Source organism: Pseudoliparis swirei, chromosome 1, assembly GCF_029220125.1.
Source record: "Pseudoliparis swirei isolate HS2019 ecotype Mariana Trench chromosome 1, NWPU_hadal_v1, whole genome shotgun sequence".
NCBI lineage: Eukaryota > Metazoa > Chordata > Actinopteri > Perciformes > Liparidae > Pseudoliparis > Pseudoliparis swirei.
This window is the reverse complement of record NC_079388.1, coordinates 14,505,662-14,522,549: the sequence shown is the minus strand read 5'-3', so window position 1 is coordinate 14,522,549 and position 16,888 is coordinate 14,505,662. Positions and strand designations below refer to the sequence as shown.

Sequence of the window (16,888 nt, the reverse complement as noted above, 5' to 3'; positions counted from 1 at the left end):
TTTTTTTATATTTAGCTGTCCACCTATGTATTTGGTGTTGGTGTGGAAAGTTGTGATGAGAACAAATACAATGTTTAGAAGAGTTTATACAGTTTTTAATGATGCTTTTGCTTTTAAAAAGATGTAAGATATTGCTTCCCACAACTGAACGCCTGCTACTGACTGATCCTCCCTCTCCTTGATCACTACACCAAATGTCTAACGTCACCCAAATGTGGACTGGACTTTAACACAGTATTAGTCATTCTTTAGAGCTAGTTATATTTTCAAGAAACTATTGGTTCATGTACTTATTTCTGATTCCTGAAAAGTTAATATCTAAAACTATATATTTTAACATGTACAATTTCAGAAATCTGTAAGTAAAAAAGTAATTCAAGTCAAAATTCTAATGTCTCGTAAAACTTTGGGTATAACTCTTCAACCGCCTAAAATACTCATTCTGAAGATGGCATTGCACCTGGAGAACATATTTTCCACAAGGACTTTTTAAAAACTGACAAGAACCTTTTATTTTCTCATTCCTCCTCCTCTGTTCTCCTTCTCCCAGGTTCCATTCCTTCCTGTTGTTCCTCGGTCATCCGGCCTACAGCGTGAGAGACGTCAGCGTCCACAGGTTTAGTAAAATCCTCAGCGAGTTTGCGCTGGAGTACCGAACCACCCGAGACCGCGTGCTGCAGCAGAAACAGAAACGAGCCGACCACCGCGAACGCAACAAGACCCGAGGGAAGATGATCATAGAGGTCAACGCCCCTGTGAGCATCACTCACACACACACACACTTTCAACTTTATTGTCTGGTTCTTCTCTTTCCAAATCTACCGCTGCTTTCATTCTTCACCTTCTTTGACTTTCACTCTTTTTTCCCCCTGTAGTCTGATGATGAAGAGGAGAGTGAGGTATCAACATGACTGCTGAATGTATGCATGTGTGTGTGTGTGTGTGTGTGTGTGTGTGTGCATGAAACCCACGAACCCTAACTGGACCACTTTTCATTTTCAATGATTTTAACCTCTGGAGTGGATCAATATCTGAAGTTTAAAAAAAAGAAGGTCAATAAATAATCAAAACGCAAGACATCTTTTTTTGCATTTCTCTTTTGCTTTAAATTAAGGTTAATTTTGACAAAGTGTAGTTGCAGAACAAAGGTCATAGAAGTACAATATATTTAACTGTGAAAAAAAGAAAACTTCCCAATCTTGAGATTAATATGGAAGTAATATAGAAGTATCCAGATAAATACAAAACAAAATGAACTAAAAATGCATCTGATCGGCAATAAATATGTTCTGATATCTTAGGTTTTCTTTTAAGGTTGGAACGTTTTCCTCGATGCTTCAGCTTTGGCATGTTTTGAGTCAACGTCCAATTCATTTAAAATACAAGCTGCTCCATCCTCATCCTCTTTCCCTCTGTCTCGCCCCATCAGTGTGGTCGGACTGGCTCCGCCGGTGGTAACGGCGCCCCAGGCGGCGGCGGCGCCGCCCAGGAGGCGGAGCATCCTCAGGGTTTGGGCCACAGAGAGGACGTCGCGGAGCACGAGCACATGAAAGCCGTGCTGAAAACCAGCCTCAGCGGCGGTGACAAGGAGGCCAGCGGGGTGCCGGGGCTTCGGACACGGACAAGATCCCGGCCTGGACGGGGAGGTGAGGGTGACAGGAAGTTCCTATGGAGGCAACAGTACAAACAAACAAAAACAATTTCCATGCATTAATCATTATCTGATTGGTTCAGGTCGCAGTGTGCCGGCGTGGACTCCACCCGCGGACGACTCTCAGATCTGCGGGGAAGACTCTGCAGACGAGATCATGGAGCGTATCGTGAGGTCGGCCACTCAGGGTCCAGGAACCAGAGCCCAGCCCAGAGAGCGGAGGAGGTCCAGGGCCAACCGCAAGTCCTGTAAGAGCTCCACGTTGACGTCTGTCCCAAGTCCATCGCCGAGCACACTTATTCTCAGCCTGTTTTGCTTATATTCTAAGTTCGCACTAAAAACATGACAAGACAAAAAAATATTCAAAACATGTATTGTATCTTTTTTTAAACAGTTTCTAGTATAGACAAGTAGGCCGATGTTTATTTATTGTGTAGTCTACTAACTCCACGAGCGATATCCTAGGAAGCTTAGTTTATAGTTCATGCTGGATAAGTATAGCCGTATGGAACTGGAACACATCATTACTCTCCGCACTGCCAATGACCGTGTGGTACCTTGTCTCCTCGCAGTGAGGCGGACTCTGAAGAGCGGCCTGACCCCGGAGGAAGCTCTCGCTTTAGGACTTTCCGACTCTCCGGATGCAGAGATGTAGTCGTCAAAACCTGCCCGTCTGTCGTCGTTGTCGCCGTGGAAACACAGCCGATCATCGAAGCGACGTCTCCGTCTGCCTTTGCCACGCTTTGCAGAGTTGCATTTCACCAGTCACAAACCCCTTTAGGTTTTTTTGCCAGCTGCTAATTTTGCCTGATGTGTCTGAGTCATGAAGCTGCAGCCGCAACATTTGTCTTTCTTTTTCATGCCACAAAAAGAAAATGTATTCTCGAAGGAAAAGTGGAAGTGAAGAAAGAGAACTGAAGAACGAAAAGAATGGATACTTAAATAAAAAAAGAGTCCAAACGTATATTTGAAATGTTGCATTTGTCCGGAAGCATCATTGTTGCTTGTGAGTTTCTGCAGCTGTGACTTTATTTTTATTTTTTCTTCATTTATTTAAGCTGTGAATTTTGGATGTAAAGATTATCGGGCTGAAGAAGTAGTTTGATTTCTTCTCCTATCAGATGATCCCAAGAGATTGCCACAAACAAAGAGGCTCACGAGGAATTGTCCCTTTTGGAAAAGGCAAATGTTTGCTTCTGCAGATGCACGTTTGACAGGTGACAGGTGTGGCTGTGTGTCGTGGGAACGTGAAAGGTGGTCATGTGATCTGATGTGCCTTCCATTTGAAAGGAACACTATTGTTCCTTTTCTCCATCGCTCTCTCTTGTTTCAGGCACCTCCTACTTCTCAGATGACTCATACATGTCACGTTCACAGGTGTATTTACACATGGAGAAAGACTGTTGAATTACAATTCACTTTTTTATTTTGGCAAAATATTTATTTGCAAAGCTGGGACATCTTGCACCTTACACACCACACAGCTGAAATGAACAACTGATTGAAAACACAGACAAAGGAACGTATTTATCTCAGAGGAACTGTTTGTAAAGTGTAAAAAGACAAAAAGAAAAAGACGTTTTTAAGATTTTAATAATCTATTTTGAAGGACATGCGGAGAATTCTGCATACAATGTGTAAATGCCCTTATCAGCTGCCAGGTACTAAGTACTGTAGTACTACAGTGTGCATGTTGAGTGCGGTTCATGTGATGTATTATTTTTGTAATTTCTGTAGAAACTTGTATTATAGTCTGAGAGAAAGGGTCAAAAAGGGGCTAATCTGTGAATTGTAATAAAAGATAAACGAAAGATGTGGTCATAGCTGAAAGGTTGTGTTCAAAGCATTGCTCGGTGCTGAGCGGGGGGAGCAGTATTTGGGCATTTACTTTGAACTCTGTGGTCACATTGTACTTTGTATGAACTTGAAAAGTTTGCGGACAATGTAAGTCTCCGCTCAAACCGTCGCTCCTCTCACAGACGGGGACATATTGCTGCATGAATATGATATGGTGAGCTGAACATTAAACCACGCGGTTACATACACTTTCACTTGAAATGCTGTGTAGACACACTGCAATAATAAAAACCAAAAGATTTAGTGACAAAAAATAAAAAAGCATGTGCATGTCATTCTTCTTCACTTCCTGGACACACAGCAGAACACGCCCCCGCGGACCATTGGATTAAAGAGTAAACGGCACAACTGCTTCTCACTTGTAAACGTGGGCGGTCCACTGGTGAGTCCTTTCCTTCGGTCTGGACCCACCATGGCTGAGTCGATGAGTCTGCGTTGGGGGACTGGATCTCCTCCCTGCTGGGCGGGTGATGACCACTCTGCTGGGAGGCAAACACAAGCTGCTGTCTTTTAAGATAGGAGAGCACAAAACCCAGGACGTCAGAGGACAGCTGGGTTTCCTCTCGCATGAGGATAATCAAACACAACCTTGAAGATGCAGCCGTATTTAAAGTTATTAAGTCAGTCATATGTCTGCGTAATATTATGTTATTATATAGGTTTGCTGACCATGCTCTACATGTAAAGATAAACTCGGACACACAAACCACAATGCACCATGACCGACTTTCAACCTTCTCATGCCAAAATAATGTGTTTTCTTTCTGCTTTCAAACATGGAGACAACATACTGAATGAGTCCAGTGTGACATGTTTATAAGTGTAGGTAAAGTGTAAAAAGTAATATAGCCTATGTAGAAAATGATAGTGAAACAGAGGCTTGTTGTTCAAGTTTAGTTTTTTGTCGTGATGGAATCAGTTCAAGTGTCGGGGCAACAAGCTGGTCCCTGACAGTCCTGCGGGCACTGATGTACCAACGCATGATGAAGAGTCTCTCCCTCACTGATAAACACTCCCCCTCCCACCACCAATACCGACAGAGGGAAGGGGATGCGATGCACAGATGCACTGAACACAGTCTCACATCATAGTAACAATCATAATGGACAATCTGTCTTAGATTCAGTCATCTACTATGAATGGGTTTTCAGTGAAATCCTAAACTGGGGTCTTCTCTTTAGGCTCCCTGTTTGATGTCACCTCAAACTGGCTACATATGACAAATATGAGCAGCGCAAAAGCCAGTTGGCCTCCATACTGGCTGCCCAGTCTAGATGGGTTTGACATCCTCGAGGATCTCTAAAACACCCAAATGACATCTTCACCATGTCATTACTGTAAGTGAGTTCAACATAATAATAATAATAATAAATATTATTTTGGAAAAAACTGTTTTGTGTTGTTTACTGTATCTGTGTTCATATATTATTCATCCAAATAAGATCAAAATTAAAGCAAATTCATCTGCATTTCAGGCAGTTCTCTGGATGGAGACGCTTCAAGTTCTCCGCTGCCTCTTTCCTCCTCTTCTGCTCTTGTCTCCTCTCCTCCTTCTCCTGGGCTCGTGTTGCTCCCTGCCTCCTTCCTCTCCCTGGCTACCTGTCTGTCCGCCTCTATCTCCTAATTTATATAAACGTGTACATGTTATGAACATAGATATGAACACAAATGGATGCTTTATTTAATTATAAGTTTAGGGAAACATTTTCTCAACAAATCAACAATAAAATTGCAACACAGACATTCAAAGTACTGTGTTAACGTATTGTTGACTATTAATTACACTACGTTAACATTCCCGAATATGTCGATTTATTGAACAAACAGTCATATTCACATTGTATTAAGACATTTAATGACACATTTAGTTTATTTTACTACTACTACTAAAATACAATAACGCGAAGCTCTAGAAATGTTCCTCAAAGTATGTTTCTGCCTGCAGCGGGTGCCACGACACGCTTCCTCTGCGGTCTCTGTCGCCACCTAGCGGCAGACCAGAGTACCGCAGGAGGAAGGAGACGGGTTTGTAAAGCAGTGTAAACCCTGCGCCTGTAATACTGCTCAACTTCCAATAATGTGAGGGCTTTTAATTGCATTACAGGGTATAAAGACAAATGTGAACTAAACTGCCAATAAAAAGCTGACAGAAACACGAAAAGTTAAAATGTTACTAAATGTGTTGAACACATGTTTGTTAACGTACACAGTGCATTTCTTTCCTGTAGATTGATCTTCTGTTAGTGTTTTGTATTTTCTGTTTCATGCTTTTTTGTAATAAATTATTGACTTTTAATTATTTCACGTAAAAGTGAATTTTCTTGCTTAAATGCATACTTTATAGTGTAAAGATAGACTTTATTGCACCTGTACTTAATTATGTATAATATAAACATATTCATTGTTGTTACGATTGTATTACGGTTGTACAAAAATACACTTTAATTAACATTTACGTGATAACCAATTGATTTCATATGACTACCTGCAAAGGAAAATAAAGATAAATCCTGAACCAGTTCTGTAGATGTTGTCCATTTAAGTAAATATGAATTGAGTTGTCATTTCCAGTAATATTGAAAAAGCTTAAAAGGTAATACAAGTGATACAACTTTATTAATAATGTGTCAAAAAACCAAGATCTCTAAGTCAAAAGAGGGTTATATTACATATGTAAAATGCTTCAGGATTTAAAGGTGTGATGTTATAGAATAGTGTGATATATATATACATGACATCATGGAACAGAAGCCACGCCCATACTTCTTTTTATTATTTTGAATGAGTAAAAAAAGGGACTCTGCAAAAAAAAGGCTTTTATATTATTACTATATCATTATATTCATCTCTCCTACAACTTCCGTTACAATCAGGCGATGACTTCCTCACGACTTCTCGCGACATCTCGCGACTTTTCGGACAGCTAATAGCTCCTCTCCTCACTGAGAAGTAGGCCGCTCCTTTTTTTTCCTCCTTGTGCGCACTTGTCCATCTCCTCTGAACCCCGCGGGCGTCGCCGGTGATCTGAAGCCATGGCCCAGGACATGACTCTGCTGTGGGGCTCCGGCTCCCCGCCGTGCTGGAGGGTCATGATCGCGCTGGAGGAGAAGAACCTGCAGGGCTACAACCAGAAGCTGCTCTCGTTTGAGAAGGGCGAGCACAAGTCACAAGAAGTGTTAGATATGAACGCCAGGGGACAGGTACGCGGCAGCTTACACCCCACGTGACCTGCAACATAGTCCAATTCAGCTGAGGCCTCCTAACGCTGCGCTTAACATTTCACCTCCCCAAATATAACACGCGCAGCTAACAGCTGTTCACTCACAGTGTCCACCATCTTTATTCACCCAGATCAATGCGCTGTTTTGTAAGCTTGCGCCAAACTCTTCTTCAAACCCGCATGAATATGATTGTTTTCCATCTCACCCATAACAACACACAGTTGCTGAAACACGACTGTGGGCTTTCGACTAGTCACGTGGGTGTGCCACTTAACTCGGCTTAGATCAAGTCCACCCAGTCCCAGTTGTACGAGGACATTTTAAACTTTGAAGTGTGCTTATCCAGGTGCCTTTCCTGCACAATTACTATTATATACACTACTGTTCAAAAGTTTGGGGTCACTTAGAAATGTCTTTATTTTTCAAAGAAAAGCACTGTTTTCTCAATAAAGATAACATTAATCAGAAATACACTCTCTACATTGTTAATGTGGTAAATGACTATTCTAGGTGGAAACGTCTGGTTTCTAATGAAATATCTCCATTGGTGTATAGAGGCCCATTTCCATCAACTATCACTCCAGTGTTCTAATGGTACATTGTGTTTGCTAATCGCCTTAGAAGACTAATGTCTGATTAGAAAACCCTTGTGCAATTCTGTTAGCACAGCTGAAAACAGTTATGCTGGTGATATAAGCTATAACTGGCCTTCCTTTGAGCTTGAAGTTTGAAGAACAAAATTAATACTTCAAATATGAATCATTATTTCTAACCTTGTCAATGTCTTGACTATATTTTCTATTCAATTTTCAATTCATTTGATAAATAAAAGTGAGTTTTCATGGAAGACACGAAATTGTCTGGATGACCCCAAACTTTTGAACGGTAGTGTATATATATCTTTTTTGCAGCAGGTGCACGCCCACTTAAGAGTATTCCAAAAGCTGTGGCAGCTAATGCACTGCCCTTTGTGTGCAGTAGAAATGTGTTCAGGACAGTCAGGTTGGCTTGCAAAACCCTAAACACACATGTCATTGGGCTGTTTGGTTAAAACCTGTTGTTGTGTGGTCCAGCTCAGCAGGTGGTTGTATTCAGCTCCCCGCTGAGGGAAGAGGCTGTGGGGATAACGTTGATTGCAGATAATTCACCTTTTGAAAAGTCTCTCAGTCAGTTTTGATTTTCCAGCTTCCATCTTTCAAACATGGAGACGTCGTCGTGAACGAGTCCTACGCGGCCTGTTTCTACCTGGAGGTGAGGGAGCCTGTCCCGTCTATGAACAGATGACCATTTTAACGTGCACTTTTATGGATTTCTACACTGCATGTGGTCATTGTAAAGTGTGACATCAACTGTGTGTCTTCTCTCTCCGAATGGCAGAGTCAGTTTAAGTCCGAGGGATATAGACTGATCCCAGACACCCCTGCCGAACAGGCCCTGATGTACCAACGCATGTTTGAGGGTCTCTCCTTCTACGAAAAACTCAGTAAGGCATCCATAATAATCCCTTAAATCCCTTTTTAATCCCCAGCCTAGAATGTCTTGACTGACGTTATCGTAAAAAAAGAATGAACGTTATAGAGCCGGTGATATTCTCTTTTTTTCTTAGTGTAAGGGAATCCAATTAAAAGGCCAAGACAATAATACTGTGGGACAGGTTTCCTTGTAACGATGCACACGCACGTAGTTTGTCCTGATCCAGAGCTGCAAACACACTGCGATGCTTGTGTGGTTTGTCCGTGGCTAAAAATAGTCCCCGTCAAACGTGCCTTTTCTCCTGTTTCAGTGATATTTCCAATAAACTACAATACCCATCAGCTTTTGGCCTTTTTAATTAAAGGATACCACATGGAATATATATCTGAGCTGCTTTTCATACTGAAGGATTTCATCATAGTAATAAATAGAACAATGTAGCTTTATCTTTACCGTGTGTGTGTGCGTGTGTCGCTCTCTCTCTGTGTCTGTCTAGATGCAGTTATCTACTATGACTGGTTTGTCCCTGAAGAAGAGAGGCATGACTCTGCTCGAAAGAGAAATGCGGACGCTCTGACCACTGAGCTCAATCTCTGGGAGGGTTACCTGCAGAATGTAGGATATATTCAATTCAGTTTATTTTGTATAGCCCATTGTCACAAATTACAAATTTGCCTCAGAGGGCTTTACAATCTGTACACATCTGACATCCCTGTCCCAGGACCTCACATCGGATATATGACAGACACACGCACATACACACGCATGCATTGGCACGTTTAAACATAGCTTTATTTTTTCACCTCTTTCCTTCCAGTTGGACTCGGGACTTCACCTGGCTGGACTGTTCTTCACTCTGGCAGATGTGGCCGTCTTTCCAACTGTTGCTACCCTCTTCAGATTCGGGTCAGTGTGGGGGGAGTGTGTGTGTGTGTATATGTATATGGGGGGGGGGGGCTGTTGCAGTTGCAATAAGTGATGTGTGTGTGTCTTGGCATGGCGGTTCAACTGTCTCCCACCGTGTTTTCTTTAGGCTGTCTGCAGAGCGTTACCCGAAACTGGGAGATTACTACGCTGTGCTGAAGCACCGGCCCAGCATCAAAGCCAGCTGGCCTCCTCACTGGCTGGAGAACCCCAAGGGACAAGATGCACTCAAAGACGTCTGAGGGCCCCAGAGTCTACCTGTACTGTTTTGTTTTGCATAAAAATGACTTTTGTTCCATATAGTTCCAGCTCACACGTTGTCAAACGTGATAACGCTCTTTGAGTTGTTTCTGCTAATGAATAGGAAAAAGATGACCAGTCCTGAGTGCTCCTGTTACAGCAGCATAAATGTTGCTTCTCGTCAAACTAGCCTTTTAAATTTCGTTTGAAGGTTTTTGCCAGTCTTGTCTGTTGACACACGCTGGCTTTGTTCAACTGCAGCATGTGATGTTTGCAGAGGCTGCAGACAAACATTCTAACTGTGGTGGTGCTGACGAGGCACTTTTTGTTGCTGAGAGATATACATCACATCAATGTCGGCTAATACATAGAAGCTACTATAACAGCAGTTTGAATGCGTTTTGAGTCTTCCTTTCTCTTGGTTTCATAGGTTTCTACCTATTTCGTGGACTCGGTAACCTCCAGCACACCGAACACGTCTCGTAGGCTTTGCAGACGCACTTGTGAACCCGTAAATTGGATATACAACTTTACTGAAACATGAGCCAAATGAAGCCAAGATGTCACTGCTGAGTAAGACAATTAGAGTATGGACTAAGCCCTTAAATATGAGGGTCAAGTCTATAAAAGGGACATGGACCAGGTGGTTTTATTCTTTCAATGTCCGAGCCAAAACTTGTTTGTTTTACACAAACATAAGTGACACTAATTCCCTGTGTTTGCATGACTTTGCATGTGTGAGATAAGATCACTTCCATAAAATACAAACTTTATTTTTAAAGTGCAGCTCTTTTTAGACCTTCACAGCAGTTCTATACTGTACTCACATAAACAACGTTGTGCATGTGATTAATATTACAATGGGTTCAGAGCCTGCACACGACAAGGAGCACAGCAGCTCGAGCAGACTGATGCAGAGTGTCATCCTGTTCATCCCTCTTCATCAGACGCTCACTATTAAATGCTTCTCAGTGGCCTTTTAACTCTCCTGTTACATTTACTAACATATTTTACCCTCGGGGTCAATTTGACCCCAGCAATTAAAACCTCCAGAAAATTATTAGAATTAATATTGTTTCCCATGTTTAAGTGTGAGGTACTTTATGTTTGTTTGTTGACTACCTAAATAGCCCTTTAAATATATTAAAAAGTTGATATTTCTTATATGTTTGACACAGTGAAAAACAGCCTGGGGTCAAATTGACCCCAAAGAACACCGACATTAAACATTGAATGGGGTCAAATTGACCCTAAAGGTAACAGGAGGGTTACAAGTTCACACGAGGGCTCCTGAAGGCATTTGTTCACTAAGAACGAAGGAGACTTATCGGATCAAATAAAGTCTTCTTATTTAGTTATTCACAAATAACTGGAAATCAAACTGACCGGAGGAGCACAGCGTAGGACTCACATGTGCATCGGTGAACCAGAATGAAGGTGGACAGATGGGTTCCATTCTTCATGATCGTGCTTCATACCTAGTCAGCTTATGATATTACAAAATAAAAGCCAAGGAGTGGCATTATTAAGCCAAATATTACATTGTGATTTTAATAAAAGGCCTCATGTAATTATATAGGGGTTGAAATATGCTGGTGCATTGTGGCATCCTGTATGGAAAGCAACACAATAAATGCTCGTCATGCATTTCCAGCAGCACCTGTTTATCAAGTCGAGAGTAAACACCACTGTTTATCCTCTTTAAAAGGATTTGACAATAGAAAGTGTTTATGTCATGGTAGTCAAGCAACATTAAGCTGATTCACGCTCAGGTCACGTCCACCCACGCAACAACAACAAAAACTGAAAGTCAAAGATTTTCTTTTCTTTTTTCTTCTGAGTGAAGAGAATTTTAGACCGAAGATGAAACGATAGATGTGAAATGTCACCAGGCAGTAAAGTCACATGACACCCATGTTCACTCTAAATGCTCTGAGGGCCTTACAATAGGGGTCGGTTGTGTTGAAACCTGTAATGACTCAATCACCGGATATATTATACCAAAAAGTGAATATTGAATTCAATTTCCGGTTCATACTGGTTTTTCGGGTTTCTTCTCAAACATGTTTACATGTATTGATGTTAAAACACACACATTCGTCTTAATCTCTGGTCGCACCTGTCGCAGTTTGTGGGTTGTTGGGCATTGAGCGACCCAAATCTATGTGCAAAAGATCAGAGTTTTTCACATGTTAAATCACATCACTCCACAGAATATCCCCATAGACAGACTGAACATTGACACACACACATATATAATAACAGGCCTTTATTACCACGTGCTCAATACATTTTTTACACGTGTTGCACAATATAAAATGAACACACTTGTAAAACGGTTGCCGTTCTCCCCTTTACACTTCCCCAGAATCAACTAGATTATACATTTCAAAATACAACTGTTGAGGCGTATAAATGACACTCGGGTGTTTGGTCCGTTTGTTTCATGGGTGTAATGTATTGTTGTGTTGCTCTGCCTCAGGTGTTGTGTAGATCATCTACTCAGCGGCTTAATATTCTCTTTTCACAGGAGCCATTTTGAGAAGGCATGCACTGCAGGGTAAACACAGGTGGAATAATAATAATAATTGGGCCCTATTGTGCAAGTTGGCTCAGCGGAATGTTAATGACACAATAAATATAGTGGGATCATAATGAATGTAATCTAATAAACCCGTTTCAAGGGGAAAGTCAACAGGTTTGGATGTCCTCCCAGCGGCGACGGCTGGGCCTTGTTCCGGTTTAGGAAGGTGAGGCAGCGCTGCAGTAAATGACTTCCTGTCTATAGATGACCTGCAGTGTCAGCAGTTACGGAAAAACATTGTTTTAATTCTATGTTCATTGCTGTGTGTGAAATCGGATGCTCGTTCGGTTTAGCTCACCTGATACTTACGTACCGAGGCAGGTGGCAGGTGGCAGGATGCAATTAGGCAGCTTGCTGCGAGGCGTCAGCGAGCTTTTGTTTGGTGTTCTCTTTCTTCGTTTTAATAGAGTTTTATTGAAATTCCCGGGTTTAATTTGTGCCCTTTATTTCAATGAACTTTCCGTTGATAAATGTCACTTCTTTTTTTTCCACTACTGCTTATGGAACTGGTTCACCAACGTCCCTTTTTAAAGTTCCTGCTTCCGAACCAGCTCATGTGCCCTTTTTGTTATGGGGTCTGTCACACCAGACCTGGACAAACGGGATTGCTTTTAAATACCGTCTGGAAAGTAATGGATAACTGATGCAATGGAAATGATTACATTGGAAAAGTTATATTTCAGTCTGCAAAATAACGAGATGCTTAAACTGGGCTGACGGTGGAAAAGTACTTAATTTCACTATAATAAATGTTAAAAAAGGAGAAAGAAGGGAAAGAAAACGGAATTATTGTCTTTTTTTCTGTTAGTGCAATACAATGTTTACAAACTGGTACTGTATGAGTGATGCTTTGGTTTACATTGTTTTATTTGTTGTTTTGGAGGAGTCAGCTGGGGGATAGTGCTGGAAGGCTTCAGGAAATCCACATGTTTTTTAATGTGATTTCTGCATAATAATGTCATGAAACAAGTTGTCTTCTTGATGCAAGAGAGCAGAACTAGTCATTGTAAACTTTTTCAAAATACATGTCAGTGCTGACACCGGCAACTACTCATGTTCACAACGTCTAGAGGTCAAAGGCCAACTGAGCGAAAGAGCCACAAAGTAAACGTGAACAATTTAATAAGTGGGTTCTCGTTTGTTTTATTTCATGGTCAAATAAGGGTGGTGTCTTATCACATTCAGTAGCAACTGGTTTGTTCACTCTAAACTGCCATCAGTCTGTGCAGAGGTGAGTGAAAAGTGCTGAGTCACGATGAGTTTTCAACAGTCACATTTCAAGATGCTGCAAACACCCAAAAAGCCAAAGCGAAGCAAATCCCCACAATAATAGTTAACATGAAAGGCAATGGACCAAGACAATATTCCACAGATATCTAAGTAATGTTATTTGGAATATTTTAGTTTAAAAAAAACTATTAAATGTGAAGTTACACCAACAGAGTGAATAATATGATGTGTTAATTACAAGCACAGGTTATCTGGGTAATTATGATAGTCTCCTTCAATGCACTTATATTACAAATATTATTTCAGCGGAGGATTCGTGTTTTTTTTTTTCGCTCTTTACTCCAGTGTCTGCGTGGCTGAGATCAAAGAGTACAACGCAAAGCAAGAGAAGTCGCATGTACGACTTTCATAACACCTGCGGACCAACGCAGCCAGAGGCAGGAATCACATTGACCCACTTCAACACGGTAACTGAAATACGCTGGCGGTCAGTATGACGTCATGTTGTCTCGATTAGAAGGCAGATTGATTAAAGGGGGCTTTAACACGCTCGGATCGGGTGGGAACTATCTTGACTGTCTTTGTGCCGCAGATCTTTGGCGAAGACAAATAAAATGGGAGGGGACTTAATTCTACCAATCCAGATGCGAAGGGGCTGGAGCTTCTTATATAAGCGGAGGTTTCGAAACCTTCTTCACTCCCTCTCGTCGTCTTCACCCTCCGCTTCGCACGATTTTCACGCCTTCGCGTCCAGGTGTCACAGTTCACGCGTCTAGCCATGGCCAAGGACATGACTCTGCTGTGGGGCTCCGGCTCCCCGCCGTGCTGGAGGGTCATGATCGCGCTGGAGGAGAAGAACCTGCAGGGCTACAACCAGAAGCTGCTCTCGTTTGAAAAGGGCGAGCACAAGTCTGCGGAGGTCATGGCCATGAATCCCCGGGGGCAGGTTCGTTCACGTCACCCACATAAAATGGGAATCTGTGTCATTCTGTTTTATTTGTTATTTTTATATGCACACATTCAATTTTTTTACAATGTTACCTGACTATTTCTTTCCCCTCTCTTTATTTTGTAAAGCTTCCTTCCTTCAAACATAAAGACTTCGTCCTGAATGAGTCCTACGCTGCCTGCATGTACCTGGCGGTAAGAACTCATTAAAATTGTATACCAGCAAGGAGGTAATAAGCATCGGGGCTCATTGTGTATCGTGTGTGCAACAATGTCTCGTAGACATCTGACACCGTGCTCCTGCAGAGGAAAAGAAACCGGAGCGGCATGTTCATAAAGGTTCCTCTTTCCATGTTCCCAACAACAGACTCAGTTCCAGTCCCAGGGCAACAAGCTGATCCCGGACTGCCCAGCGGAACAAGCAATGATGTACCAGCGCATGTTTGAGGGCCTCACACTCAACCAGAAAATGGGTTCGTTAATTCTGACATGCATTTCTGTTCTTCAAATTCAATCTGTAGCCGTTGACCCTGTAAACACAGTTTTTACTTTATTTTTTATTATACAGTTGAACTTTAATGACTTGGCTGTTGTTGCAGTTGAGTGGCCTCGTGAGACTTTGAACTTTATTGCTCTTGGCGACAAACTATACACGACACACTGAACTGCCTTGTTTAAACCTTTGAGACTTCACAAGTCCTCAGTCAACAGCCCCCCCCCCCCCAAAGGAACCTAAAAAATTCGCACCATGCACTAATGAGCTGTGCATTCACTGTTATGGCAAGATGCATTGAGTTAATGTAGTTCACCCATTTAAAAAGAAATTCTTTAAAGAGGTAGTGAGAGAAAATTGTAATTCCGCAAAGGATCACATGTTTAGACGAGCTTGCCTTCAAGGTTCAAGTCACGAGGTGGGCTACTTCCGTTTTGGGGGGAGGGCTGCATTCCCAAATCATTCCCATCAACTCATGCGTAATCTCAAATGCAGTTCAGTGAACATCGTATTTTCTAAGGCGACCGCTTCACATTTTATTTGAGCTACTTGATGCGTAAAGCTTTCTCTCATGACCCCCACACCCTCCACTCCTCGGGAAATTAAAGAAATTAGTCAAAGCACAATGTGGGCGTGGATATATTTGCTTGATGGCAGCTGTCATGACTGTCTTTTTTGTGTGCATTTTTAGCGGATGTTATCTACTACGCCTGGAAGGTTCCGGAGGGAGAGAGACACGACTCTGCTGTGAAGAGAAATGCAGAGACTCTGACTGCTGAGCTCAAGCTGTGGGAGGGTTACCTCGGGAAGGTAAACCTGAACCATGCTCTGATGACGGTTCTTTTTTCTTTTCTTGTATTTTTTGACCGAAAGAAAAGTTCTCTGCAGATTTTTTAAGAGTGCCTATCTATTTAATCAGTTTGAGCTACTGCTGCTTCACGTCTGTCGAGTAAATATTAAGCTGCCACCAGCAGGTGGTGTAGTTTAGGACAATATGGGTAAACCGCTGTCCTAGCTCTCTACAGGTAACATCATGTGCCTCCAGCCACCTCTAAAGCTCACCAACAATGTAAAGCTGGCTGTGTCCCCCGATTTTGCTGGATTTGGCTTCATATTTGGGATCCCGACATGAGGGTGGCAGCAATCTTTTCATTTTTTGGGGGGAGGGGAGGGAGAAAGTGATGTGGAATAAAAATAGTGTTTTGCACCAGACCTACCAAGAAGCACATAATCACCAGTAATTGCTGGTACAACAATTTTGTTTGTTTTACACTTTGATTTTGTAGATTAAATAAATGTAACATGCTTATTAGGCATAGTCTATATACATGTGGGTATATTGTTCTTTTGTTCTAAAATAATAGAGGAGATGGTTGGCCTTTTTCTTTTTTTTATAGCTGACCCTCCATCATAGCAAATATTTCTGTTAATTGTGAATAACGATATTGACAAATGAAAGTGGCTGCCTTTGGTGTCAAATCTGCCCACCTGCGTGTGGTCTAACTCTTTTATTTTATTTTTCCTTCTATCTTCTAGGGTTCTTTCCTGGCCGGAAATAAGTTTTCACTGGCTGATGTGATTGGTTTTCCAGGCATCGCTTATCTCTTCCGTTTCCAGTACGTGGGTTAAATTACTCTGTCTTTTTAAGATGGACAAAATAAGTGCACTAATTACAAAGTGGGAAATGCATTTGTAATTGGAAGTTCACATCAACCTTTCTTGTTTCTTTAGGCTGTGTGAAGAGCGTTACCCTAAACTGGCAGCCTACTATAACTCCCTAAAGGACCGAGCCAGCATCAAAACCAGCTGGCCTCCGACCTGGCTGGACACCCCAGATACATCCGCCATGCTCAAAAACATCTGAGACTCAAACGCACATCAGCTGAACCACTGGAACTGTTCCTGTTGCGTATTATGTAACCACTCCTTGCTTTGCACTACTCTAGCTGGCAGCACTTTTTAAGAAATGTGCTTTTGCGTTGGTTATTAATTGCCTAACATAATGTGTGTAGGTTTAAAACTGCATATTCATTCTGTGCTGTGAACAATAAACATTGGCTTTCAGCTTTGCATGTTTTTTCAAAATATTTGTAAAAAGATAAATAGGCAACCATAGTATTGGAATATTACTCTAGATTTACTCACCAATATATTGGAGCATTTAGACTTAAGTATATACTTTTTTTATGAATGCTTCTCTCAAGTGAAAATCGAGTTCTGAAGATGTAAACCAGTGACAGGATTTAGCATGCCAGAAAAACACCAGC

The 16,888-nt window shown here is 41.8% G+C and overlaps 3 protein-coding genes across 8 annotated transcripts in view; all 3 read left to right on the top strand.

The window, feature by feature from the left end:
* Window positions 1-4,898, top strand: part of LOC130198923 (FH1/FH2 domain-containing protein 3-like) — a 55,715-nt gene extending 50,817 nt beyond the window's left edge. For 5 of the 6 annotated variants that reach the window (XM_056422074.1, XM_056422059.1, XM_056422042.1 and 2 more), the window contains 5 exons: window positions 551-755; window positions 876-899; window positions 1,430-1,646; window positions 1,735-1,899; window positions 2,224-4,898. In XM_056422074.1, the coding sequence (XP_056278049.1) occupies window positions 551-755; window positions 876-899; window positions 1,430-1,646; window positions 1,735-1,899; window positions 2,224-2,306 (694 nt within the window). In that variant the 3' untranslated portion in view covers window positions 2,307-4,898. The remainder of the gene's footprint in view (window positions 1-550; window positions 756-875; window positions 900-1,429; window positions 1,647-1,734; window positions 1,900-2,223) is intronic. The other variant, XM_056422050.1, reaches the window with a different exon arrangement.
* Window positions 4,899-6,421: 1,523 nt separating this feature from the next.
* Window positions 6,422-9,754, top strand: LOC130198955 (glutathione S-transferase A-like). The gene is made up of 6 exons (XM_056422088.1): window positions 6,422-6,708; window positions 7,915-7,980; window positions 8,107-8,212; window positions 8,699-8,817; window positions 9,020-9,108; window positions 9,236-9,754. Exons 1-6 carry the CDS (start codon window positions 6,541-6,543, stop codon window positions 9,366-9,368), a joined length of 681 nt encoding a protein of 226 aa, XP_056278063.1. The 5' UTR covers window positions 6,422-6,540; the 3' UTR covers window positions 9,369-9,754.
* A 4,128-nt stretch (window positions 9,755-13,882) lies between these two features.
* On the top strand, window positions 13,883-16,685 carry LOC130198962 (glutathione S-transferase A-like). Its single transcript, XM_056422100.1, has 6 exons — window positions 13,883-14,126; window positions 14,258-14,323; window positions 14,496-14,601; window positions 15,313-15,431; window positions 16,158-16,237; window positions 16,353-16,685. Exons 1-6 carry the CDS (start codon window positions 13,959-13,961, stop codon window positions 16,483-16,485), a joined length of 672 nt encoding a protein of 223 aa, XP_056278075.1. The 5' UTR covers window positions 13,883-13,958; the 3' UTR covers window positions 16,486-16,685.
* The last annotated feature ends 203 nt before the right edge of the window (window positions 16,686-16,888 follow it).